The 25622-nt window shown below is 39.0% G+C and overlaps 2 protein-coding genes across 20 annotated transcripts in view; one reads left to right on the top strand and one right to left on the bottom strand.

Annotated features, from left to right (window-relative positions):
• Positions 1-8025, top strand: part of AKT3 (AKT serine/threonine kinase 3) — a 265359-nt gene extending 257334 nt beyond the window's left edge. For all 12 annotated transcript variants that reach the window (XM_048843724.2, XM_048843729.2, XM_048843725.2 and 9 more), the window contains one exon: positions 4497-8025. In XM_048843724.2, the coding sequence (XP_048699681.1) occupies positions 4497-4582 (86 nt within the window). In that variant the 3' untranslated portion in view covers positions 4583-8025. The remainder of the gene's footprint in view (positions 1-4496) is intronic.
• A 1168-nt stretch (positions 8026-9193) lies between these two features.
• The window catches only part of SDCCAG8 (SHH signaling and ciliogenesis regulator SDCCAG8), a 156942-nt gene continuing 140513 nt past the window's right edge, over positions 9194-25622 (bottom strand). For 5 of the 8 annotated variants that reach the window (XM_048843722.2, XM_048843719.2, XM_048843718.2 and 2 more), the window contains 2 exons: positions 15241-15367; positions 9194-9566 (listed from right to left, as the gene is read on the bottom strand). In XM_048843722.2, coding sequence (XP_048699679.1) covers positions 9546-9566; positions 15241-15367 — 148 coding nt within the window. In that variant the 3' untranslated portion in view covers positions 9194-9545. Of the gene's footprint in view, positions 9567-14471; positions 15368-25622 lie in introns of those variants that run through there. The other 3 variants (XM_048843714.2, XM_048843713.2, XM_075126954.1) reach the window with 2 other exon arrangements.

The following is a 25622-nucleotide window of genomic DNA, read 5'->3' as shown; positions in this document are numbered from 1 at the left end:
ACTATAAAGACTGATATGAAATAAGTTATTCTGTTCTAATGGGCAAAGTGTTCTCACACCTTTTAGTGGAACTTAATGTGGAACCATCTAAGAACAGTTCTGTATGGCACAAGACTCTTTACAGTAAGCGTAGTGAGGTTACATATTTTAGCCCATGAGATTTCTGAACAACCTCATAATTCCATAAATTATTTAATGAGGCAAATGCCAATTTCTAAACATCTTGTTTGTTTGCTAATAAAGGCCCCAATTCAGCAAAGTACTTAAGCGCATGCTAGATTTCAAGCATATATATGTATACTCCCATTGACTCCAATGAGACTATTCAGATGTTTAAAGATGGTAGGCACATACTTAAATACCTTTCTGCAACAAGGTCAGAAAAGAGCACACATTGCCACAGAGAACAGATATCTCCTGTCTAGACAGCCTGATTTTTTTGTTTTAGATGAAATTCACTCCAGTGCAGAGGCCTCATGCTAGGCTCCACGCACAAGAGCCCTTAATGCCATTATTAATTTAATTTAAGTGGTGCATTGCACCTTGTGCAGACCCTCTGCACTTGGGCAAGTTTTACTCTTAATACACATTGCATTTACCCAGTTTATCTACATATCTATAAATCAATATTTGATCACTCTAACTTGTATTTAATAAAAAAAAGTTGTCACATGGGAAACAATATTCCAAACTCCAGTGGACAATATTTTAAATAGATTTTCTCTCTAAAGAGGTATTGGTTTTTATTACGTTTTGCATAACAAAAAAGTATGTATAGAATTATAGCATATGAAGGCAGCACACGCTATACTTAAGGTTGAGTTCCTTTAGTTTGCCCTCTCTTTTTTTTGGTGGCTTATAACTTTCTCAAACACATTCCTTTTTTAATCAGATTTTCTGGCTTGGTGTGCCAGTCTAGAAGTGGGTTTTTTTTGTTTTGTTTTGTTTTGTTTTGAAGAAGTAAACTTGAACAGAACCATTTTAGCTGTTTTTGAGTTCTGCATATTTTTTAAAATAAAATAACACCCCCATCTTCTCCATGTATTTGAATGAGAATTTTTATATATGCATAACTTTAAAAAACTGATCAGATTTTGTTTGAATTTAGATCAGTTTAGAGAAAATGGGTTGAGTATTTTGAAGTGATGAACTTTACACTTGAGGAGAAATTGACTATTTTTTGTCAGGGTAAAGCAGGAGTGGTAAAGAAAGTTTGGGCATTATGAAGTGCTTCAGCTTTGAATCTAATTCTGGGCTGATCATCAGTCAATTTCATGAATGTTTTAAGTTAAATGGCCTAGAGTTTGAGACAGTTCCAAGTTTAAGATTATCCCAGTTTTAAGACTGTACATAGTTTGAGAGAGCCCTGCATTTTAAACTGCTTTAGTTTTAACTCATATGAAATCAATTGAATTGGATATAGTGTACTTAGATTTTTCAGAAAGCCTTTGACAGGGTCCCTCATCAAAGGCTCTTAAGCAAGGTAAGTTGTCATGGGATAACAGGGAAGGTTGTCTCATGGATTGGTAACTGGTTAAAAGATAGGAAACAAAGGGTAGAAACAAATTGTCAGTTTTCAGAATGGAGAGAGGTAAATCGTGGTGTCTCCCAGGGGTCTGTACTGGGCCCAGTCCTATTCAATATATTTATAAATGATCTGGAAAAAGGGGTAAACAGTGAGGTGGCAAAATTTGTAGATGATACAAAATTGCTCAAGGTAGTTAAGTCTCAGGCAGACTGTGAAGAGCTACAAAGGATCTCTCAAAACTGGGTGACTGGGCAACAAAATGGCAGATTCTGAAATTCAGTGTTGATAAATGCAAAGTAATGCACATTGGAAAACTTAATCCCAACTATACATATAAAATGGTAGGGTCTAAATTGGTTACCACCACTCAAGAAAGAGATCTTGGAATCATTGTGGATAGTCTCTGAAAACATCCACTCAATGTGCAGCATCAGTCAAAAAAGCAAACAGAATGTTGGGAATCGTTAAGAAAGGGATAGATAATAAGACCGAAAATATCATATTGCCTCTATATAAATCCATGGTACTTGAATACTACGTGCAGATTTGGTCACCCCATCTCAAAAAAAGATATTATAATAAGAAAAGGTTCAGAAAAGGGCAACAAAAATTATTAGGGGTATAGAACGGCTGCCATATGAGGAGAGATTAATAAGTTTGGGACATTTCAGCTTGGAAAAGAGACGACTAAAGGATATGATAGAAATCTATAAAACCATGACTGGTGTGGAGAAAGTAAGTAAGGAAGTGTTATTTACTCCTCATAACACAAGAACTAGGGGTCACCAAATGAAATTAACATGCAGCAGGTTTTAAACAAAAGGAAGTGTATTTTCCACACAACGCACAATCTGTGGAACTCTTTGCCAGAGGATGTTGTGAAGGCCAAGACTATAACAGGGTTCAAAAAAGAACTAGGTAAGTTCATGAAGGATAGGTCCATCAATGGCTATTAGCCAAGATGGACAGGGATGGTGTCCATAGCCTCTGTTTGCCAGAAGTTGGGAATGGGTGACAGGAGATCACTTGATAATTGCCTGTTCTGTTCATTCCCTCTGAGGCACCTGGTATTGGCCACTGTCGGAAGACAGGATACTGGTCTAGATGGACATTTGGTCTGACCTAATGTGGCCATCCTTATGAGTGATCCTCCCCTAGCTGGTTAAATCAGCTTTAGGGATAGATTACATCTTGGTGTGGCATGAAGTGACTGCCCTGAACTAAGGAATCTGAGCCTGTACTTTAAAACTACAGTAACTCCTCACTTAAAGTCATCCCAGTTAATGTCGTTTTGTTGTTATGTTGCTGATCAATTAAGGAACATGCTCATTTAAAGTTGTGCAGCGCTCCCTTATAACATTGTTTGGCAGCCGCCTGCTTTGTCCACTGCTTGCAGAAAGAGCAGCCCTTGGAGCTAGGTGGTGGGGGCTTGGAACCAGGATGGACCAGCAGCCCCCCAAGCTATCAATTGCCAGCAGTTCTGCTGTCCCTCTCCCCACTGCCCTGTGCAGCCTCCTGCCAATATCAGGGTGTCCCCTCCCCCTGCTCCTGTACCTTATCTCCAGAAAGTGGGGGGGAAGACATGACAGGGCTCAGGACAGGGAGCTTGCTGGCAGCAGCTGCTGTCTCAACTTGCTGATCTGCTTAAAAAGGCAATGTACTTAGAGTGCAGTCAGCGTACTTAAAGGGGCAATGCATGTCTCTCTCTGCCATGCTGTCTCCCCTCCCTCCATTCCTGCTACCTTGTAGAGTGTGAGGCTACATTAACAACAATGTGTTAACCCTGGAGGACTCAGCCGAGTGCTAGGTCATTATTTAGCAGTAAGGCATTCCCTGGGAAATATCCCACCCTCTGACTTTACCACCTCAACCAAGCTTCACAATCATCATTGCTGTGTACAGTATTAAATTGTTTGTTTAAAACTTACACTGTGTATATCTGTGTATATACATATATATAAAATACAATGTTTTTCAGTAACATAACTACAACGTTAAGCAAGAAGTTACTGTACAACTGTTAGTTTAAGAACCATTTTTCTTCACACTTGGCCTATTTTGTGGATCTCACTGAAATTTAAAAATCAGACTGATTATTTTAAATACATCTAACTTTTATGTTAAGTATGGTGATATAAAAAAAGTATATATTGTGCTAGTTTAAACTTAAATGTAAAAGGAGACCATATTTGAAAGCATAAGCACAATGGGACAGAATTAAGTATTGATTGTTACTTCCACATGTACTCACTTTTGAGAACTTGATTACTCAAAGTTGTATTAATTTTAGATTCTTTGCCTGGAATATATGGAGACATAAGTATGTCATTGAGGAGAACAGTTTCAATTGGAGTCTCTAAAGATAGGGTTTTTTAATGTATATAATTTAAGAATTTAGTGTGCATTCCAGGAAATATTGCAAAGCTAAATGTAACTGTTTTCCAATTTTTTTAAAAAAAATACTATGTGCAGCTTGTATGCAGTGGTCACTCTTCAAACATTTTTTCCATTTTGAGATTATTACATGTTCTAGCAGCAGTCTCCATTTTAACAAAAGCAAATCTTTCAAAATAGAAGAATCTTTAAATTTGATCACTGTAAAAATATAGTTCCCTGATCAATTTTGAGAAATAGTTTGCTCCCTAAGACAATAGAGCAGTTTTCTCCTGAAGACAGCAGAGAGTTTTCTTCCCCAGCTTTTCATCGCCTATATTGACTGGTCTCTAACTGGCACATGTTGACTGTTGTAGACAGTTGCAAAGGTGATTGGAATTTGCAGGTGCTATTCTGAAGTAATACATACATATATAAAAGAAATAAACTATAAATATATACTTATCTGGTTTTACTTAAATTCGACCCGTTTTATACAACAGTCACTGAAATGAAATGTTATTTAACAGACAATTAAAAAATAAAATAATTTTGTGGTGAATAAATTAAAACATTGAGCTTTCCCCTCCCACAGATGATGAGGATGGTATGGACTGCATGGACAATGAGAGGCGGCCACATTTCCCTCAGTTTTCCTACTCTGCAAGCGGACGAGAATAACTTTTTTTTTGTTTGTTCTTCTGCTTCACTGTCATCTTAGGTTTATCACTGAAAACGATTCATGAACATCACCACCAGTACTAGCCATTAAGATTGCAGGGGCACTTTCAGAGGTCATTCAAAATTGAAAAGTTCCCTCCCTCTCCAACAGGCCTTTTTGTTTTTTGCATGAAATTTTGTATCAGTCTGTCTCCTCCTGTTGCTGCTCCCCCGTCTCAGTATAATAGCAACGTCAAGAAGTAATTTTGAAATCTTTTGAAATCAGATGACTTAAATCCTCCATTGTATACAGTGGGGGCTAAATGAAACATGTGGGTTCCCGATGCATTTTCTCATTTCTTCTAGAAGACAAATCAGAATTGTAATTAGTCTAAAAGGATGAGTTTATAATGTTTTCTTGCATCTGTTTGTGCTGGTCAGAACAAGGAAAGGTAGGGGGTGGTGATGTAAATATGCAAGGTTTTTGTTAGGCATATCATTACTTGAAGCAGGTCTATGTCATTAACATCTGGCTGGAACGTGTTTGGGAAACATTTTAATTACTGTTGGATTCTACAGAAGAAGCAGAAGGGCTGGGCTCACCCAGCCTGCCACTGAGACTTCCAGATTCATGTGCAATCATGGAGAATTGAACATTCTACATGCAAGAAACGAAGGCATAAAAGCAGCATTTAAAGTTGTTTAAAGGTCTTATAATTTGCACCAGATAACATCTTTCTCATGCTTTTCTCTGTCTTTCTTGATATACATCACCTCTGATGGCTGAAGAATGTAGACAGGCATAATGGTATTGCTTTTCACCAAAATTTGTGCACCAAGGTAAACAGGTGTTTGCCATATTTGTTTTTATTTTGAGTTTGTGAATTAGCTTTTCTCCAGGTGTTTAACTCTGAATATATATATATATATTTTTTGTTATACTGCGGTAGTATTTATTTTTAGTGATAAGGATTGTATGCGTCAGGTTTGCAAATGCTGCTACATCTTAGAACAGGCTTATAGCAGTTTATTTTGTAATATATGGAAGGACTGTACAAGCTGAAGAGAATAACGCACTTTTTCTCCCATGTGGAAATTTTAACAAGGCTCTGAAATTGTACATATTACTTAGAATTGGGCTTTTGTGGATGAAATACTGTCATATAATTCTTTGGTGCTGTAGATGAGGACATTCCAACTCCATGTGCCAAGAGGTCAAAAATGCTATGTCTGTGCTCCACTAAAGATTAAACTAATATAAAAGCCTGGCAGCACAATAGAAATTTTTGGTTTTATATGGAGAAAATGCATTGAAACAATTGAAACCCCAATGATTACAAGAAAAGCACTTTATTATAATTCTGCAAACAGTAGATTGATGGTAACATTTGACCTGAACCAAGTAGGCAAAGAAACCCAGCATGTGAAGTATGACAATAACTGACTGACTGAATTTAAACCATCATGGGTAAACACCGCACTGAAAGGAAAATGTTGTCTTTCCATTTCTGAAGATCTGTATTTAGCAGGATGTGTGCACAAATCTTAGCTTTGGTCTTCTTTAAAGATCATTTGAATAATAAACCTTTTGGTGCTAGGAGTTGGGATATTCCAAAGTTGCCAGGAAGTGCAGTAAGGGTGAGTATGTGCCCTTGCTAATGACGTCAGAAAATCCTGGGATTATTATTGAAGTACCTTGTTAGCTCCCATGTAGAATGTGATATCTTAGAGTATTATTGATAGCATTGTATCACTTAGTAAATGACTTTTGAAAGAAGAAATGTTCATATGCAGATGCCTTATCCTCTTGACATTTAAAGTTTAGCTATCTTAGCATGAAGATCACTGCTGGCAGTGGATGTGCTGAGGTGGTCAAGGGGTAGATGGGCATTTTAGCAAGGCAGCTAAGACAGACTCATTCAGATAATTTTTCATGTTTCTACCTAAGCAAAGTTTTATCTTTAATAATCAACAGATAAGAGGTGTATCTTTGTGTATGCTCTAACCACATATGATCTCACCCTATCATGTTATAACACTACTCATCTTTAGAGAATGGCACTTCAGAGGGAAAGGCGCACAGTCAATACATCATAGGTCTATTCTGCACCTTTTTGTAAAAATTTCTACACTGAAATAGTGATGATTTAAACCAACTAAATAGTAAATAGAACATTGACTAGTTCTCTAGAAATGCCTCATAGATGCAAACTAAAACTGTGTTGTTTAAAAATCTCCAGTATATGTCTCCATTTTCCTCTTTTTCAGTTTGTGTTAGCAATAAATACCTTGTGCATTTCCTGAAGTTTAATGAGAAGCCAGGGTTGTGCTTCGGGCTGATGGTTCCTCATGAGTAGGACAGGCCCTGTGGCTAGATCATTATTGCTTATGTAGTTTGCAGTAAATATCAATTATTTGAAAACTTTAAGACTTCACTCTGAATTGCATAGCCTGTCTCCACAATTACCTTTTATCAAGTTTATTACAGACACAGTTAATATTAACTGAATGCTGCCTGGAGTTTGGGAATTCCTGACTTCTGCTACCAATGTTCGAAATAGACAAAAGAGAAATCTCAAAGCTGTGCTGAAAGAGATGGCTGAAGCATCTCTCTCTTCTGCTTGTCCTCAGCTGTAGTTTGGATTGGGACAGCAGTCAGTAGCTGGTACCTTGAGCCTTCCAATCATAGTACATTTCAGACTTTGACTCCAGCTTGTACTGACTTCCATGACATACAGTATGCCCTCTTATACTGCAGCCATCTTTGAGGAAATGTGTCATTTCTGTTTGGATTTTGGCAGTTTTGCACACAGCTTTGCTTTCCACACTAATCCAATACATTCCTGTTGCTAAAGGAACATTTATTCCAGTATTGTTTTACATTTTTCTTTTGACATGTCATGTCATCTTTATTTGTGGCTTCTTAAAGCTGACTGTTCTTGCAGGGGCCATGAGCTTCTCCTAGAGTACAAAAGTAAGGTCCTTCCTTACTAACTGCAGGGTCTATGTTACACCTCAATGTACACACTTTGCTGCTACTGTTTGTACTGTCTACAGTAGAATTTCCTTATCTTGCTCCTGGTAGTGCATTACAGGCAAGCATGAAATGTAAAGTATTTATTTAAATAAAAAAACCCTCTAAATTGGTAATTGAATTACCTCCCTGTAGCTTTAGAGTTTGACATTTCTTGATCTTGCTCGTTCTTTCATTAGATACTTGCAAGATCTAGTCATGTGGTTAAGGATATTAAGCAGACAACTATGAACCCAAGAAACCGTATAACTGTTGGTCATACTTAAACTGTTTATTTCCTTAAGTATATGACCCACAAGGATGTGAAATAACTACAAGAAACTGTTTTTGTACACTGTACATCCTTAGTATTTTTACACGTATATGATAGGGATGCACATTATTTTCCTTCGTACAGACAGCTTAAATAAAGCACTATGTCAATCTGCTACTTCTGTGTTTATTAATGGTGCTTTTCTTCTGAAGTTTTGTAAATACATATGTTGAAGTTTGCTGCAAATGAAGTACTTTTTATATTGGATATTAAATATATGTAGGATAAAATTCCTAGCTTGTGCCATATACAGTGGTGAAAATCTGCTTGCTTTAGTTTTTCACTGTATTGCAAATCACATATGATATCTCAAGCGTGTGAGTTAGTTTAAACATTATTGATCATGACATCTAGTACTTTATTATTATTTTTTTTTAATTTCAGGAAGATCATCCAGTTTTGAAATCCGAATGGCCCTCACCTAGTTTTTTATAAAATATGTACATCATGATTTCCTTTTTTTATCATGCATGTAATCTGATGGCCAATGTACCTCGCTGTACAGTCTCATTGATAGAATATACCACCTTTAATTTGACACCTTTCAAATACAATTTGAAATCCAATTTCTGTCACTTAAAGTCAACATCTACTCCTGAAAAAAGCACTAAGCTTCTTACGACTGAGCTAAATGTAGCAATGGTTTTACTAGTTGTATTTAAATAACATGTATGTTACTCTAAAGGCTTTGAATTAGTTTGGATTCCTTTAGTCAACTAATGATTACATAGGCCTTTCTCTTTACTGAAGCATAGATCACTACAGAGTATACTTTAAAGAAGTTTCAGGCTGTGATCAGATTCGTACAGGATGCTACCACCATGTGGGTTGAAGTGAATTTCACTTACCTTACTTCCGCAGTTCTCTTGAATATAGACTGCTGTTCCAACTTTATGCAGGTGATGTGAATTTTAATCTTTAGAGAGAGATGCACCATGCAAGTGTTTGTTCTGTAAGTACTTATTTATTAAGGTATGTTAGCGTTTTAATCACCTAGGAAAGAATTTATCTGGTCCGTGAAAGCTAATTTTTTTAAAATTTTGATTTGAGTGCTAACCAAGACCTCATGCAAATTACTTCATATTATCAAACACTTAGCATTAGACTAGAACTTAATTGAAGAAATCTTGTACAAGGCTGTTTAAAGGGAAAAGTTTCCCGTTAGCTACATATCTTGAAAACTTCCTTCCCCTTATTACTAAAGGAGACCAGCATATATAAGGTGTTATATGCCAAAAGATAACTGCACAGCTTCCCCATGAATTCAAAATGAGACACACACAAAAAAAATCAAGGTAAGTTTATTGGTATTTACATATGTAACAAGACACACATGCTGGAATAAGTTACAAAATACATTTAAAATATTTTCTTAAAAATTACACAAACTAAATGTTAAATCCATCCTGTGCACCTGCTATTTTAACTTGATCTTGAGCCTAACCACTTCACAGGAAGCACTTGGGAAAACTCACATGCTGGAAGTCTTATTTCAAACTTTGGAAAGCTGTTTGCATTCAAAAAGGTTTAATGATTTAAATGCAACGTGTGAAACAGCTAAAGTAAATCAACTGAACTGAACCAGCAAGAGCTTTCTTTCATTTGAAAAATTGCTTTGGGTCAGCTTCAACCAGCATTCAGACTGGTATACAGGGTAACTGAAAGATAAAAATAAAATATGGGATTATAAATAACTTGTGTTGCATAGTTACTTGCATTTCTAATTTGTTTGTAACTCTTCTTCCTGTGCTTAAGTTCTCAGAAATGAAGTTCATCAGTTGTTACGAATGTGGTAATGCTATGTAAACAAATTTTCAAAGTTAAACTTCCTGTGGACCTGCTGTCCTTGGCTTTTTTCAAGATCAAAAATCTTACAGGTAGTAAGAACAGAGCCATCTGATCCCTGAAAAACAAGATCTCCAGGAGCTCTAGTCATTGTTCATGTTTACCAGTAAGTAAGAGCTCTTGTTTTAGGGCACGTCTAAGGTGCTGCCCCTTCTCCTTTCCAGGAAAAAGGTGGCAGGTTTGTGCCAGAGACTATTTACTGTGAATTGTTCAGACTGTAGATAGTGTGGGCTGCTGTATCAAAACAGGAAGCTGCTTCTGTTCTGTTAAGAAACCTCTGGTGGGAAGGTTTGCAATTTGCAACTTTTCTGCTCTTCATAGCTATTGTGTGTATGTAAACACTTGCATTTCGCTATCCCAGCTCAAATACTGTTCACTGGACCATCATTAACTATCTAGAATGAAACTCTGAATAAGATGTTTCATGTAAATTGAGAAAAAGGCCATTTAAATTTCTAATGTTCTTACAGCTATTCTATCTTTAGATGACTGAAGCTTTTATTGAAATGTATAAGGTAAGTAGGACTTGAGTTGCTCCCAGAATTCAGAGGGCACTGGATTAAGCAAAGAGAATTCTGCTATGTAACAAGACGTGGCCCATTTAGGGAAGCCAATAATCTGGTAAACAAGCAGTCTATTAAGGCAGTTGAGGGGAGAGAATAGTGTATGCGCCCCTCAATACAGTACCAGGAACTATGTCAAAGAGGGGTCTATCGCAATCAAACTGTTTATATACTGTATATTATTAAACCTTTATATAGCATAACTCGGGTGGGAGCAAAACAGATTCTCTCTCTGATAGTTGGGTATGGAGGAAGCTCAGCATTATTGCTCGCTCTCCTGATTTGGGAGCAACAGGAGTTGCTCCTCCCAACAGGAGGAGCAACAGCAGAAGCCAGACTTTCAAAAGTGGGAGCTTAAATGCCATGATTAGGTACCTACTTTAATGGCCTTTCATAAGTACTCAGCACTTTTTGAAATCCGGCCACTTAGGTAGGTTGTAAATAGGGCCTTTGGACCCTAATCTTGGGCGCCTTGTTTTGAAGCAGTTTATTTCTAAAAAAATATGGTATAGTTCAAACAGAAATTACGGGCTGCGGTTCTATAGTTTGTTATATCCAGGGCTTTGGAGCAGAGCCCGGAGCTGAAGCACAGAGCAGCTCCGGAGCAGTGGAGCTGGAGCGGAGCCAGAGCACAGCTCCAAAGCCCTGGTTATATCAGACCAGATTATCATAATCGTCCCTTCTGGCCTTAAATCTGTCAATGACGATCATGGCCTGCAAGCATCTTAAACAGTGGGTGGTGTACCAAGCAATTGACCATATTTAACCCATTTGCAGCTATGAGAGAGACAAGTGCAAAGAACATGCTTTGAGTTTCATGAGAGGAAGAAATAAATTCCGATCAGAAAAGGGAAATTAGAAGGTCCGTTGCTAATTACATTCAACCTGTGTTAGACAGAGGGGATTGAGGATTTAAAATTCTCTGGTGGGCTGTGGGACAAATATTTTCAAAATGATTATTTCTAACTCAAAACTCCCAGAACCTTCATTACAACTTTGTGAGCAAATAAAATAATACGGTGACACCTTCAGTCATAAGGCAACAGCTAATATTATTTGTGACCACTTTCTCCAGAAATTAAAACCTCTTTTCACTTGTGATAGTACCAATCATGTGTTTAACATGTTGTAGAAAGTGCTAAGAGCCCTCAAGTCTTGTTCCTTGTGGTAGCTGAAAAACTGGAAGGACTGGCCTTTTTGTTAAATTGGTAAAATCACAAGAACTTGTCCAGCAAATGTAAGAACATTTCAGCTGAAAAGATTTTCAGAACAGTCTAGACACTTTTGTGGCCCTTGAATGCTAAGAATAGGGGGAATACTAACATGGGGTTAGAGTGTAATAGAATTAACTTGTCTCTTAAGGCAAATACCAAATACAGATGCTAAATGTACTATTCAGTTTTTGTTTTCCCCACTCGTGTAACTGCATTAAAATGTTGGATTGAATTTTCAGCACAAAAAGTAGTGTGTACGTGGGAATATGAATACCTGTAGCTTGGACAGCGTGGTCACACTGGTACCAATAATGCAAAGGGTGAGATGATTTCCATGTCAAATTACATGTAAACTAAGGCTGTCAAGTGATTAAAAAAATTAATGATTAATTGTGCTGTTAATAGAATACCATTTATTTAAATATTTGAAAATGTAGAAAACATCCAAAAAATATATTGATTTCAATTACACCGAATACCTACAGTGCTCACTTTATATTTTTTATTACAAATATTTGCACTGTAAAAACGAAATAGTATTTTTCAATTCACTTCATACAAGTACTGTAGTGCAATCTCTCTATTGTGAAAGTTGAATTTACAAATGTAGAATTATGTACCAAAAAACCCTGCATTCAAAAACAAAACAATGTCTGAGTGATTGGCCTTGTAGGCTCTAAAATGTTACAAACAGGTTTGTTTAAGTTCGCAGAAGATAATGCTACCTGCTTCTTGTTTACAATGTCACCTGAAAGTGAGAACAGGTGTTCTCATGGCACTGTTGTAGCTGGCATTGCAAGATATTTACATGTCAGATGCAGTAAAGATTCATATGTCCCTTGATGCTTCACCCACCATTCCAGAAGACGTGTCCATGCTGATGATGGATTCTGCATGATAACGATCCAAAGCAGTGCAGACCAACTCATGTACACTTTAATCATCTGAGGCAGATGCCACCAGGAGAAGGTTGATTTTCTTTTTTGGTGTTTCAGGTTCTGTAGTTTCCACATCAGTGTTGCTCTTTTAAAATGTCTGAAAGCATGCTCCACACCTCATCCCTCTCAGATTTTGGAAGGCACTTCAGATTCTTAAATCAAGTGCTGTAATTATCTTTTTAGAAATCTCACATTGGTCTCTTCTTTGCATTTTGTCACATTTGCAGTGAAAGTGTTCTTAAAACGAACACCACGTGCTGGATCATCATCAGACTGCTACAACATGAAATATATATGGCAGAATGCAGGTAAAAAAGAGCAGGAGACATACCATTCTCCCCCAAGGAGTTTAGTCACAAATTTAATTAACACTTTTTTTTTTTTAACAAGCATCATAAGCATGGAAACATGTCCTCTGGAATAGTGGCTGGAGCATGAAGAGGGATATGAATGATTAGCATATCTGGCACGTAAGTACCTTGCAATGCCAGCTACAAAAGTGCCATGCAAATGTCCGGTCTCACTTTCTGGTAATTGTAAATTAAAGGAGGGCAGCATTATCTCCTGTAAATGTAAACAAACTTGTTTTTCTTAGTGATTAGCTGAACAAGAAGTAGGACTGAGTGGACTTGTCGGCTCGAAAGTTTTACATTGTTTTGTTTTTGCATGCAGTCATGTAACCAAAAAAACCTACATTTGAAATTGCACTTTAGTACTTGTATGAGGTGAACTGAAAAATACTATTATCATTTTTATGGTACAAATATAAGATGAGCACTGTGCAATTTGTATTCTGTGTTGTATCTGAAATTGATATTTGAAAATCAAAAAATATTAAGTTTCAATTGATGTTCTGTTTAACAGTGCAATTAATTTTTTTAATCCTGATTAATTTGAGTTACTCATGTGATGTTAACTGTGATTGACAGCCCTAATGTAAACCTGTTCTTTGTTTTCAGATATCTTCTCCTATTCATTTCAATATTAAATGCAGCAATTGCTACAATTTTGAAGAAAAAAGCAGTTTCTGTTATAGGATCACATATAGATTTGAATAATCATCATAGGGAGCAGCCTTCAATCCTCATGTCAGACCAGAAGACAAATGTCTTATTCTCTACCTAAAACCTTATCTATGTAAAAATCTGCATTAAAGTTTTAGTGACTAGTCCTCATTTCTCCTATCCATCCAGGTTCCTACCTTGTCCCCATCAGCATCCATGTCTGAGCTTCATGGCTCTATTTGGATAAGTGACATTTCAGTTGCACATATTCAAATTTGCAAATAAAACACGCAACAATAAATTTAGCTCAAAGAGCACGGTGCACAATTTAAAAAATCAGGCCAGACTGCTAGGTGTTGGTGGTAAAAAGCCTTGACTGCAGCCCACGTTCCCTGTTTTAACAAATGCATCCTTTACAACTGTAAAGCTGACTTTCAGTGGTAACAATATTCAATTTAGTTAGCAGCACATCTAGAAGGTGGGCAGCAGTACACAACCATGACTATCTGATTTAACTGAAAATCTGCCACATCTCAGAGTCCTTAATGCAACATTCTTCAGCTTCTAAAGAGCTTAAACATGGAACACAGTGATTGCCATGACATTTGCCCACAGATACCGTAAATGGGAGGTAACACAGTTTTTATTCTAGACATAGGGAAAATTGGTAACTCGGGTACTCTAGGCAGCATTAAAAAGACCACTTTTCCCTGTAGTCACTATGATGTGTTTTTTATTTAGTTCTAGGTTAAAGCATCCTGATATTTGCCATGCATACTCTTAATCATGCTGCTGTTCACCAAAAAGTAGTTTAGCATTAAACATTGATTCTCCTTTCACACTGCAGTTTGGTACTATATTGGTCCTGTTCACATTAATGAGAGTCCAAATTTCATGTATGAACCCAGAAACTTGCTTTGTTCATGAGCCAGATGGCTTGGTATCACAGTGATACGGTCGAATCAGTTAATTTACTTAGTCACAGAAACAAAGGCTTAATTATGTGCTAGATTTGGAGACTGTTTAATTCAGCAGTTCAGTTACAGTTTAAAAAGTCATGATTCTCTTCCTCCTTTCCAAAGTAGTGAATGATTAAAGGGGCAGCATCCAACTTAAAAATCAGTGTCTGAAAAATGTTACTTTTAACAGTAGCTTGCAGACTGCCCCCCTACAGAAGCAAGGCCTTAACTCTGCCACTTCTTGTGGTAGGGTGGACTGCTGTGCCCATACAGATCCCCACTGAGAGTTCCCTGGTTCCTCTGTACAGTCGGTTTGGGTGGGGTTTTCGCATTGCGACAAGGGAGGCAAAAACTTTTTTAAAACAGGGAAATGAGATTGCAAAACCACAACCAGAGGGTGAGGGACTCAGTGGCAGGTGTAGCACCCTAAAACTACAGTTTTCAAAATGATTACATTTCAATACTACATGCTAATGGTGTTAAAGAATTTTCTGTTGCCTACTATATCATCTGACATGAAGGATGAAACAAAGATTTCTGATAGGAGTTACTGGCACAAATGGTATTGGTCTGCTTAGATGCACCTCACAGTATTTTCTTAATTTAGTGTAGGTTTAATCAGGGTGTGGGTACAACTGCCCTGCCATCCCTCTGGATCAACGAGTTAGTTCTGGACTCTGAAGATTATGCATCAAGAAAGAAAACCACCTTAAAACAAGATTGTTTAGCAAAGTCTTTATCATTCTTGATGGCTGCAGAATATTTCCCTAGGATTTTCTTTTCTCTTGTTCCCAGTATTGGCATGGTACCTGTGTTCGCAGGAACTGCACCTCCTCTGTTAGCATCTGCCTCTCTCTGAAGAGCTGATTCTGTTTGTTGAGTAACTCCACTAGCTGCTGGGCAGTGGTTTGGCAATGCTTGTCAAGCTGGTGTAACCTGGATAAAACAGATGAAAGGATACAGCAGGGCTCTGGAATTTACCACAAGGGCTTTGATGTGAACCCCCAAGAGTACAGTGTATATATGGCAATAGAGCTCAGCTTGGCCATCATGTTGGAGTCAACTGTTCTTTAAAGGATATTTAATACAGTTCATCTCCATCCCTTAAAATAGGAGCATTTTAAAAATGTTTTCACTTTTAAATTAAAAGCGTAAGGGCTAATAAATTAGTTTTTCCATTAAGTGACATCAATTAAAAAACAGAACCCATGTTCTAGTATATGTATTTCAGAATTGCATACATCACATTCCTGTCCGACAGGAAAAGGAGTCATAGAATATCAGGGTTGGAAGGGACCTCAGGAGGTCATCTAGTCCAACCCCCTGCTCAAAGCAGAACCAATCCCCAATTTTTGCCCCAGATCCCGAAATGGCCCCCTTAAGGATTAAACTCACAACCTTGGCTTTAAGCAGGCCAATGCTCAAAGCACTGAGCTATCCCTCCCCCCGCCCCCGAGTCAAGGGGATAGTACAGTTCCCAGGGCTTCTGCCTTTGGAATGCAACAGAATCAGCATCGCTGCAAACTTCCTACATCAACACTCATACAGACAGCTAATAAAATCCAAGTTCACCAGTTGTGTGATACCATATCAAACCCCACGTGGGCATATTGCTTTACACAACGTCCCAACACTCCTCACAGGAAGCAACATTCATTTAGCTTCTCCAATAAGCCTGGTCTTAACTCAGAGGGGGTGAAGAGATGTTTTGAAACTGGTCAAGGAACTTTGACTACAGGGACCGGGATTCCCAGGGGAAGGGTGTAAACAGGGAGTAAATGAGATGGTGAATAAGACTGAAAACACGAACGCCTGGCCTGTAATTAGGGTTGGAAGGATTAGATTTTTGTTGGTAAACGTTGGTTTCACCACATACACACAAATGGAAGAAAAAAATTCAGTTGCTGATAACTGAAATTTAGAGATCAGCAACGTATGAAAAATGCTGCTTTGGAACTTGGGAGTTTGATTTAAGGGTATTTATATTTTGACCTGCGATTGTATTGTAAAGGAGATCTAGCTTTAACTTGTTGAATTGCAGTGTTTTTAAATCTCATTAAATAGTAACTATTAACTCCCCATAATTTCCTGCAACTGTAAAAATCTAAAAAAAATCTTAATACATTATCTGAAATTATAAAAAATAATTGAATTCTGCCAAGCATATCGATAATAGAAATAACAAGTACCCAATTTACAGCCAAGGCCCCCACCAGGGCGGGTGCACCAGTGGGTAAGCACAGCAGTAGACAGGCCTCAGGAACTTTTACCACTGTGTCACGAAAAACCCAGTAAGTCCTCTAGCTCTGCATCCGATGAAGTGAGCTGTAGCTCACGAAAGCTTATGCTCCAATAAATTGGTTAGTCGCTAAGGTGCCACAAGTCCTCCTTTTCTTTTAGCTCTACACTGCTAGTCTATCCCTCAGGGCTCCTGTAAGCGCCCTTTTCAGGGAAAAGTGAAAAAGGAAAAATCTGCCATTTCCTTCAGTAAGGAAAGTAAAAAAGCAAACAAGCTGGAAGCTGTATTTAAACAAATGCACCTCACTTGCTCAAGTTCATGGATACTTTCCTGTGGTAGTGTTCGGTAAGTTTTATGATGAATTATGAAAACAAAAAAAATCCTCAATAAAATAGACTCTAAATAACAAAGCAGATAACTAGAAGGGGATTATTATTTGCATTGCCTCGGCATCCAAAGGTCTGAATCAGAAAGGGGGCATTCCTGTGCTAGGTGCTGTATTAGGAGAAGATAGTCACTGTACAAAATGAATATCAGGAGGGAACAAGTTCTATACAGGGCCACAACAACCAAGGTAGCATCATCTGCGTACGTAAGGTGTGCTATCTGAGAAATGAAAGCAGTCACCGTACGGCTCAACACTAAAGTCTTGAGTACAGCCAGAGCATATGCTATTGGAAGTGTTACATCTGCATTTACCTGACCAAAATAATGCACGCAGAGCTTTCAAGTTGAGGTTAGACACTCAGAACCTATGCTCATGAAACATACAACTACTGTAGTATTCTGCATAGAAGCACGAGTGCTGCATACAAACAGCTCCTCAGATAACCTGAAGAGCTCATATCATAGAATATCACGGTTGGAAGGGACCTCAGGAGGTCATCTAGTCCAATATCCATTACTGTACTCGTGCTTGCAGGTTGGGTGGGTGCTGTGTGTTTGTTTTTTGTTCGAAGGAAACCGTAAATGGACTCCTTTGTCATATCTGTTTACATTTATCATCTGGGTGCCATTAACAATGGAACCCTTCCTTGGGTAGCACTAGAGTGAAATACTGTGGTATCTCAGATGCCCCTGCAGTAACTGGGAGTAAATGCTGACCTTCCAACTGGGGTCATTGCAAGTACAGTGTCTATTAACACCCAACATAAGAATGACCCTACTGGGTCAGACCAAATGTCCATCTAGCCCAGTATCCTGTCTTCCAACAGTGGTCAGTGCCCCAGAGGGAATGAACAGAACAGGTAATCATCAAGTGATCCCTCCCCTGCCGCTCATTCCCACCTTCTGACAAACAGAGGCTAAGGATACCATTCCTGCCAACCTGGCTAATAGCCATTGATGAACGTATCCTCCATGAATTTAACCAGTTCTTTTTTGAACCCTATTATAGTCTTGGATTTCACAACATCCTCTGGTGAGGAGTTCCACAGGTTGACTGTGCGTTGTGTGAAGAAATACTTCCTTCCCCGCCCTAAACAATCAGCACTTCTGACAAACCCTACAAAAACAACCCCTTACCAGACTGCATAGAAGGAGAAAACACAATTTTGTAAGGAAACAGATCTACATGCCCAGCTTTTAAAAGATCATAAGACATTTATTTTTTAATTAATGACATCTTGGCAGTTCCTTGATGATCAAATGAGTTGGGGGGAAAATACTGACAGATGTTGCAGAGATGGGCCTGACCCAACACCCTAAAGCCAAGCACCCCATAACACTGGGGGAGCTTGGAACCAGACTGGAACAGGAGAGCTGACCCCACCTTAGGATAGGCTGAACCAAAACCCTGGAAAGAATCACCATCAAATTTAGATGAAGTTTAGTGGGTAGGGCCATGGATTCAAACTGTGTGGCTTAGGTCTTTTAATACCAAGTTCTTCAAGGTAGGGTGATTGTTGCTAAGGGACTGATATTTATTGTGCTAGGCTTGCTATTAAGCCTAACTTTAAACATGTGACTGTAATGGGACTACTTACATGCTTAAAGTTAGGCATATGCTTAAGTATCTTGGTGAATTAGGGTGCACATGAATGAAAGGACAACATAACCTAGGCTGAACTTCCATGGCTACACCCCTAAACTACCTCTAATGACAAACTGGAGATGGAATTGAAAGTTTCTATGCAGTAATTCTGTCATGTACTTTACTATCTCTCAGCTGAAGTGTAAAATAAACTGAATGAACTTACATACATCAGCTCTGCATGTGGCCACCTTGCAATATATACGCTTTTAGGAACTGCCCTGGTCAACTCTGGCACTAGTAAAAGCTTCCTCGGACGAAACTGAAAAAAGCCACTTTCTTGCTGTAGCTCACGAAAGCCTATGCTCAAATAAATGGGTTAGTCTCTAAGGTGCCACAAGTACTCCTTTTCTTTTTGCAAATACAGACTAACACGGCTGTTACTCTGAAACCTTTCTTCATAATAAAAGTCGCACAAAACCCGGTTAAAAAGAATAAGAATGTGAGACAATGCCAAAACCACGTTTTCCAATCTGCTATGTGCCATAATATGATTTTTTCCCCCAAACTACTGCAGCAGTGCTGCTGCATGGCCACATTTCAGACCACATGGTCCTCTTGGTGTGGACTATATTGGTATGTATTTAGCAATGTCTATTATCATGTTAGCACGAGCACACATGGAGCTGATTTTACAAGCTGTATTACCATGTACTGGAGATCAGAAAGAAGCTGTAAGCGCAACCCAGCAAGCTGCAAACCCTGACAGCTGGTTTTAAGCTGCCAACCAAGTGAACAAAGAGACCATTTGATAGTATAGAATGTGCTGCTAATTACAGTCTCACACCGTGTATAACTTCTAAGGCATTACACATTAACACAAAAGTTCACTACTGTATGTATTTCTTTACTCTGGTTGTGTGGTTTCAGGGACCTAGAAATTGTGTCCTGTTTGTGTAAACAGATGCAGTTACTCTCCCAGAAGCAATATATCACTTCCAGTGCAGAAGCAATGTCTACTGTGAAGCAGGTTTCAGAGGAACAGCCGTGTTAGTCTGTATTCGCAAAAAGAAAAGGAGTACTTGTGGCACCTTAGAGACTAACCAATTTATTTGAGCATGAGCTTTCGTGAGAATAAACTGGTTAGTCTCTAAGGTGCCACAAGTACTCCTTTTCTTACTGTGAAGCAGTGTAGTTAGAAGATATGATGCCAAACTGGGGAGAGTTGATAGGTGGGTTCTATTCCCTGCTCCGTCACTGGTTCACTGTGTGACTTGAGGACAGTCACATAATCTCTCCCTGCCTTAGCACACCCAGCTACAAGGTAGGTATTATTTACCCCTTTTTCCAAAACACTTAGAACTCTTCATCCAGAGATTCCCTCTCAGGGGTAGGGGGTTACTATTATAAATTACTTTCTTCACAGAGACACAGCAAAGAAAAAGTAAAGAATCTCCTATTAGTTCTGTCCTACCCCTTTAGCATCTTGTGGTCTATAAAACTTTTTGACTCCAGGTTCCTTAACTCTGATAGTGCTAAGAGCTTGGTCCAACTTCAAAATAAAATAATAAACTGAACTTGGACTGATTTATAAACATTCCATAAAGGGCACCACCTCTCCTTTGCCCTAGAGCCTTGACATGTTTTAAAAACATGGTCCACAGGGACACTTCTTTACTCAATAATTAACATCACCAGCAACTAAAGACATAGCTAAACTCTACAACCCCCCATCAGCATCCTCCCAGACCCTCACAGCAAAGCAACTGGTGTTTTCACCTTGATATTGCACATCACTATTTTGGATCAGAGGAAGCAAATTTCAATGATAGATGGATGCCTAATACAGAATGCCCTGCCAGCTGCCCCTCTCTTTCATGAGTGGGCTCCAGCTCTGGCATCCTCGCTGATCTCAATTCTGGCAGCTTGGCACAGGGAGAACAGTGGTCTCCCAGAGAGATGGGTCCCAGAGCATCTGATGCTTTACAGATCAAAATCAACATCCTACATTCTATTGGCTCCTTGGCAAATAGCCCACGTGGCCCTAAAGCCTTACTGGGTCAGGCCCATATTGTCTGTCTACACAGGATGACATATCTTGCTTTAAGCATATGAAAGATAATTCAATTAGAGAGACAAACTATTGCAAGTGAAGAGAAACAAGTCTTTAGTTATAGAAGTATTACTTATGCAGTTCAGTTATGTAAACAAATCCTAACCATTCTAGCAATACCCTACATTGAGACCATTTACAGCATAATCTGACAAAACGATATAGCTCCCATCTACAGATCATGCATTTAAATTATTCTCCATCTGTTGCCTCATCTTATAAAAATTCCCAATTTATACAGAGGGGTAAGAGAGCAAAAGATAGCAGTGTGGGACACAAGCACAGGTTGGCAACTGGTTACATAAAAAAAGGAAACAAGATTTGGGGCATAAGGAACTGCAGCTTTAATTAGTTTGTTTCAAAGAGAAAACAAATTCTCATTCTAAACCTTAATAATCACCTGTTCGTGGTGCTATTCAGAACGTGCATGCAGCTTTATTGCAGAGTGGCCAAGATGAGGTGCACTGTTTTTGAAGTGAGGTATATGCTGCACCCTCAGACATCCCAGTTAGTATGTTAAGTTCCTTGGGGCAGAGACCAACGGCCAGGTCCTACAAAGAAGTAGGAGATGAGGGTACTCAACACCTTGCAGGATCGAGTCCCACATCTTCATGTTCTTCACAACAAATACTCTTAAATCTAAAATCAGGGTCTCTAACGGTACACCTACACTGCAAGAGAAAAAAGAAAAAAAAAGAGAACCTGGCAACAAGTCTCAGAGCCCAGGGTTTACAGACTCAGGCTCATGGGGCTCATGCTAAAGTGCTAAAAATAGCAAAGACCTTCTCACTCAGTCTGAAACTCAGCTCTGAAACCTGGCAAGGTAGGTGGGTCTCAGATCCTGAGTGGAAATTTCTACACTGCTATTTTTAGTGCTGTCGCATGAGCCCGAATCTGTCAACCTGGGCTCTGAGACTCACTGCTGGATGGTTGTTGTTGGTTTTTTTTTTTTGTTTGTTTTTTGTTTTTTGCAGTGTAGGTGTACCCGTAGAGAGTTCTCATTAAGTGGACAGACCTGCATGGAGATGAAAAGGAAGTTACTGGATACAATACCTCTTAGCTCTCATAAATTACATTTAGCAAGGACAATACCAAAGTAAAAAGAATCCCAGCTAATAGAGAATACTATTCAGGCTGTCACTGAGCTCAATAAAAAGAAAAGGAGTATTGTTGAAATCATGGTGGAATTCCTCAAGCGCTTCTTTTCCATGGGTCCAGATGATGAAGATGTCATCAATATAGCGCAAGTAGAGTAGGGGCTATATTGATGACATCTTCATCATCTGGACCCATGGAAAAGAAGCGCTTGAGGAATTCCACCATGATTTCAGCAATTTCCATCCCACCATCAACCTCAGCCTGGACCAGTCCACACAAGAGATCCACTTCCTGGACACTACGGTGCTAATAAGCAATGGTCACATACACACCACCCTATACCGGAAACCTACTGACCGCTATTCCTACCTACATGCCTCCAGCTTTCACCCAGACCACACCACATGATCCATTGTCTACAGCCAAGCTCTGTGATACAACCACATTTGCTCCAACCCCTCAGACAGAGACAAACACCTACAAGATCTCTATCAAGCATTCTTACAACTACAATACCCACCTGCTGAAGTGAAGAAACAGATTGACAGAGCCAGAAGAGTACTCAGAAGTCACCTACTACAGGACAGGCCCAACAAAGAAAATAACAGAACGCCACTAGCCGTCACCTTCAGCCCCCAACTAAAACCTCTCCAACGCATTATCAAGGATCTACAACCTATCCTGAAGGATGACCCAAATCTTGGGAGACAGGCCAGTCCTTGCTTATAGACAGCCCCCCAACCTGAAGCAAATACTCACCAGCAACCACATACCACACAACAGAACCACTAACCCAGGAACCTATCTTTGCAACAAAGCCCGTTGCCAACTGTGCCCACATATCTATTCAGGGGACACCATCATAGGGCCTAATCACATCAGCCACACTATCAGAGGCTCGTTCACCTGCACATCTACCAATGTGATATATGCCATCCTGTGCCAGCAATGCCCCTCTGCCATGTACATTGGTGAAACTAGACAGTCTCTATGTAAAAGAATAAATGGACACAAATCAGATGTCAAGAATTATAACATTCATAAACCAGTCAGAGAACACTTCAATCTCTCTGGTCACTCGATTTCTGATCTAAAAGTGACTATTCTTCTACAAAAAAACTTCGAAAACAGACTCCAACGAGAGACTGCTGAATTGGAATTAATTTGCAAATTGGATACAATTAACTTAGGCTTGAATAGAGACTGGGAGTGGTTGAGTCATTATACAAAGTAAAACTATTTCCCCTTGTTTATTCTCTCCCCCCCCCCCCCTTCTTGTTATCTCCTGGAAATGGCCCACCTTGATTATCACTTCAAAAGGTTCTCTCTCCCCCCACCCCACTCTCCTGCTGGTAATAGCTCATCTTAAGTGATCACTCTCCTTACAATGTGTATGATAAACACCCATTTTTTCATGGTCTGTGTGTATATAAATCTCCTCACTGTATTTCCCACTTTATGCATCCGATGAAGTGAGCTGTAGCTCATGAAAGCTTATGCTCACATAAAATGGTTAGTCTCTAAGGTGCCACAAGTACTCCTTTTCTTTTTGCGAATACAGACTAACACGGCTGCTACTCTGAAAACTGAGCTCAGTGTAGATGGTACACTGGGTTTTGGACAGGCCTTCTACACTGTGGTGAATCTCATCCAAAGAAAATAAAGTTTCATGCACAAAATGATAGTAACACAAAAAGTTATGTTGACATTTTCTGTGTACCAGACAAAATGATATCTTCACAGGAGTGAAGTATTTGGTATTTTTATTCTAATAGTGAGGCTTTCGACATAAATATATTGACAGGTCTCTGCTCCAGGGAGTTTACAACCCAAATTATACTCAATAATCCCACAGGTGACTATGAACAAAGAGGAGAGGATGGTATGAAGCTTGTTAGTCCCTCTCCAGATGTTTACATTTATTATCAATAAACTGATCCATTGGGGTTTGCAGACAGCATCCAGACTAAAGAGCAGGATTGGGGATTTTAGACCTGAAAAAGTGGACTCATTAAAAGATTAACTTATTTTAGTGCCATCAGGTTATGCATGCAAGACACTTCCACTCTTCACTGCATAGCTGAATTTGGGGAAGTAGTATGATTAAATTACAGCAACCTGCAGCAGCTAAATCACCAAATTCAATAACCATGCTGCATTTACTGGCACACATCTTAATTAGGTTTTAATACAAGTAATCTGATAACTACTCCTGGCCAGCCAGAGCAGGACTGTCAGTGCTGAAAGCTGTGTTATTTAGCTGCTCTTCCGGTATACTGCAGCAGCCTCCCCACTGACCCTTGTCAAAGAACCCCATCTGCTGGTTGCCACGGTAACTGAAGGCAACCAATTGAGCTGAACAGAGTGACTTGGAAATAAAGTCAATGGCCAAAGGAATTCAGCTAAGAGTAATAAATCATTTAGTAAAAGGGAGTCTTCATAAATCTGTATTATGGGAACAACTGCATAACTGTAGGTTAGAGGAGCAGTGGTGGATCACAAGTTCAGATGCATGCAGATCCACTTCTTTTTCAGCATCAATAAGTTTTGTCATAAAAAAAGCCCAGAGAACGTTATTTGTACAGAAAGCTACATTGAAAAGGGTTTTCTTTTTAGGCAGAAAGCAAAGCAGCAACCCACTCATTTCTAATGTCCCTTTCGTAACATTTAATGTATTTGTATTTGTTTTTAAGTAGAGGCAATGGACTACATGCTGCTTTCAGTAATAGTGGTGTAATTCATGAGTAACTCCATGGGAGCCCACAGTGTTAGTCCTGAATCACAAAGGTGCAAGAGAGTATAATCTAACCCAATATCAAGACAATTTCACACTTTACTTTGAAATCTATCAGCTATTTGTTAATCTCACATATTTGTGAAAAAACTATATAAATTTTAAAAAGCACAGTCGTCTTAGAAAAAAGATGGTAAAAAAAAAATCCAAAAAGCACACAGCAAATACAAGTCAATTGCAAACTAAAAGAAAACAAAGCAGAACTATCCATCTGTAAGTTTCTGCCCTTCCCCAATACAATTTTTAGCGGCGACATTCAAAATTACTAGTTGATGGATAGATGGCAACAGTGGGTCCCAAAAGACAATGGTGTAAGCGCCAAAGCAGTTCAGTTACTATGTGTCATGCTGCAGCATCGTGAGTTGCTAAAAAGTCTAATTCTTGAGTAGCAGTCCTTGCCACAGATGGTGCAGGTGTACGGCACAGGGCCAGAAGATGAGACTGGTGCAGCACTACTGGTACTTGAGGCCTGCTGCACTTTTCTCTGTTTGCACTCTCTGCTTCTCTCTTCATCACCTTTCTTACGACTCTTTGCCTCCCTGGTGCAGTAGCCTGTTGCTAGCTCCTTCTTCCCAGTTTGCAGTGTTGATGTTGAAAGTTTTCAAATCCCTCCTGCAAACATCTTTGAACCTGAGCCTAGGTTGGCCCAGTGGCCTTGGAGAATCCACAAGTTCTCCATACAGGAGGTCCTTTGGAATGCATCATCAATCCAGTGCAGGGTGACCAAATGAACGAAGATACCTATGTTTGTTTGGCAATTTTACTTTCTCAAGTATCTTTCTTCAAGTACTTTCTTCAGTATCAGGAATTTTGGTTTCTAACTTGGTATTTAAAATACAAACAAAGATAGCGGGTGTAGAAGGTGTTTAGCCTTCTCGCATGCGTGCTTTAGGTAGTCCAGCTCTCACCATATAGCAGCATGCTCAGGATGCATATGTGGTAAACCCATATCTTGCTGTTCAATGTCATTTTCCT

Source organism: Caretta caretta, chromosome 3 (assembly GCF_965140235.1).
Source record: "Caretta caretta isolate rCarCar2 chromosome 3, rCarCar1.hap1, whole genome shotgun sequence".
Taxonomy (NCBI): Eukaryota; Metazoa; Chordata; order Testudines; family Cheloniidae; genus Caretta; species Caretta caretta.
Note: the sequence above shows the minus strand (reverse complement) of the source record. Positions and strands in the feature narration are given on the sequence as shown.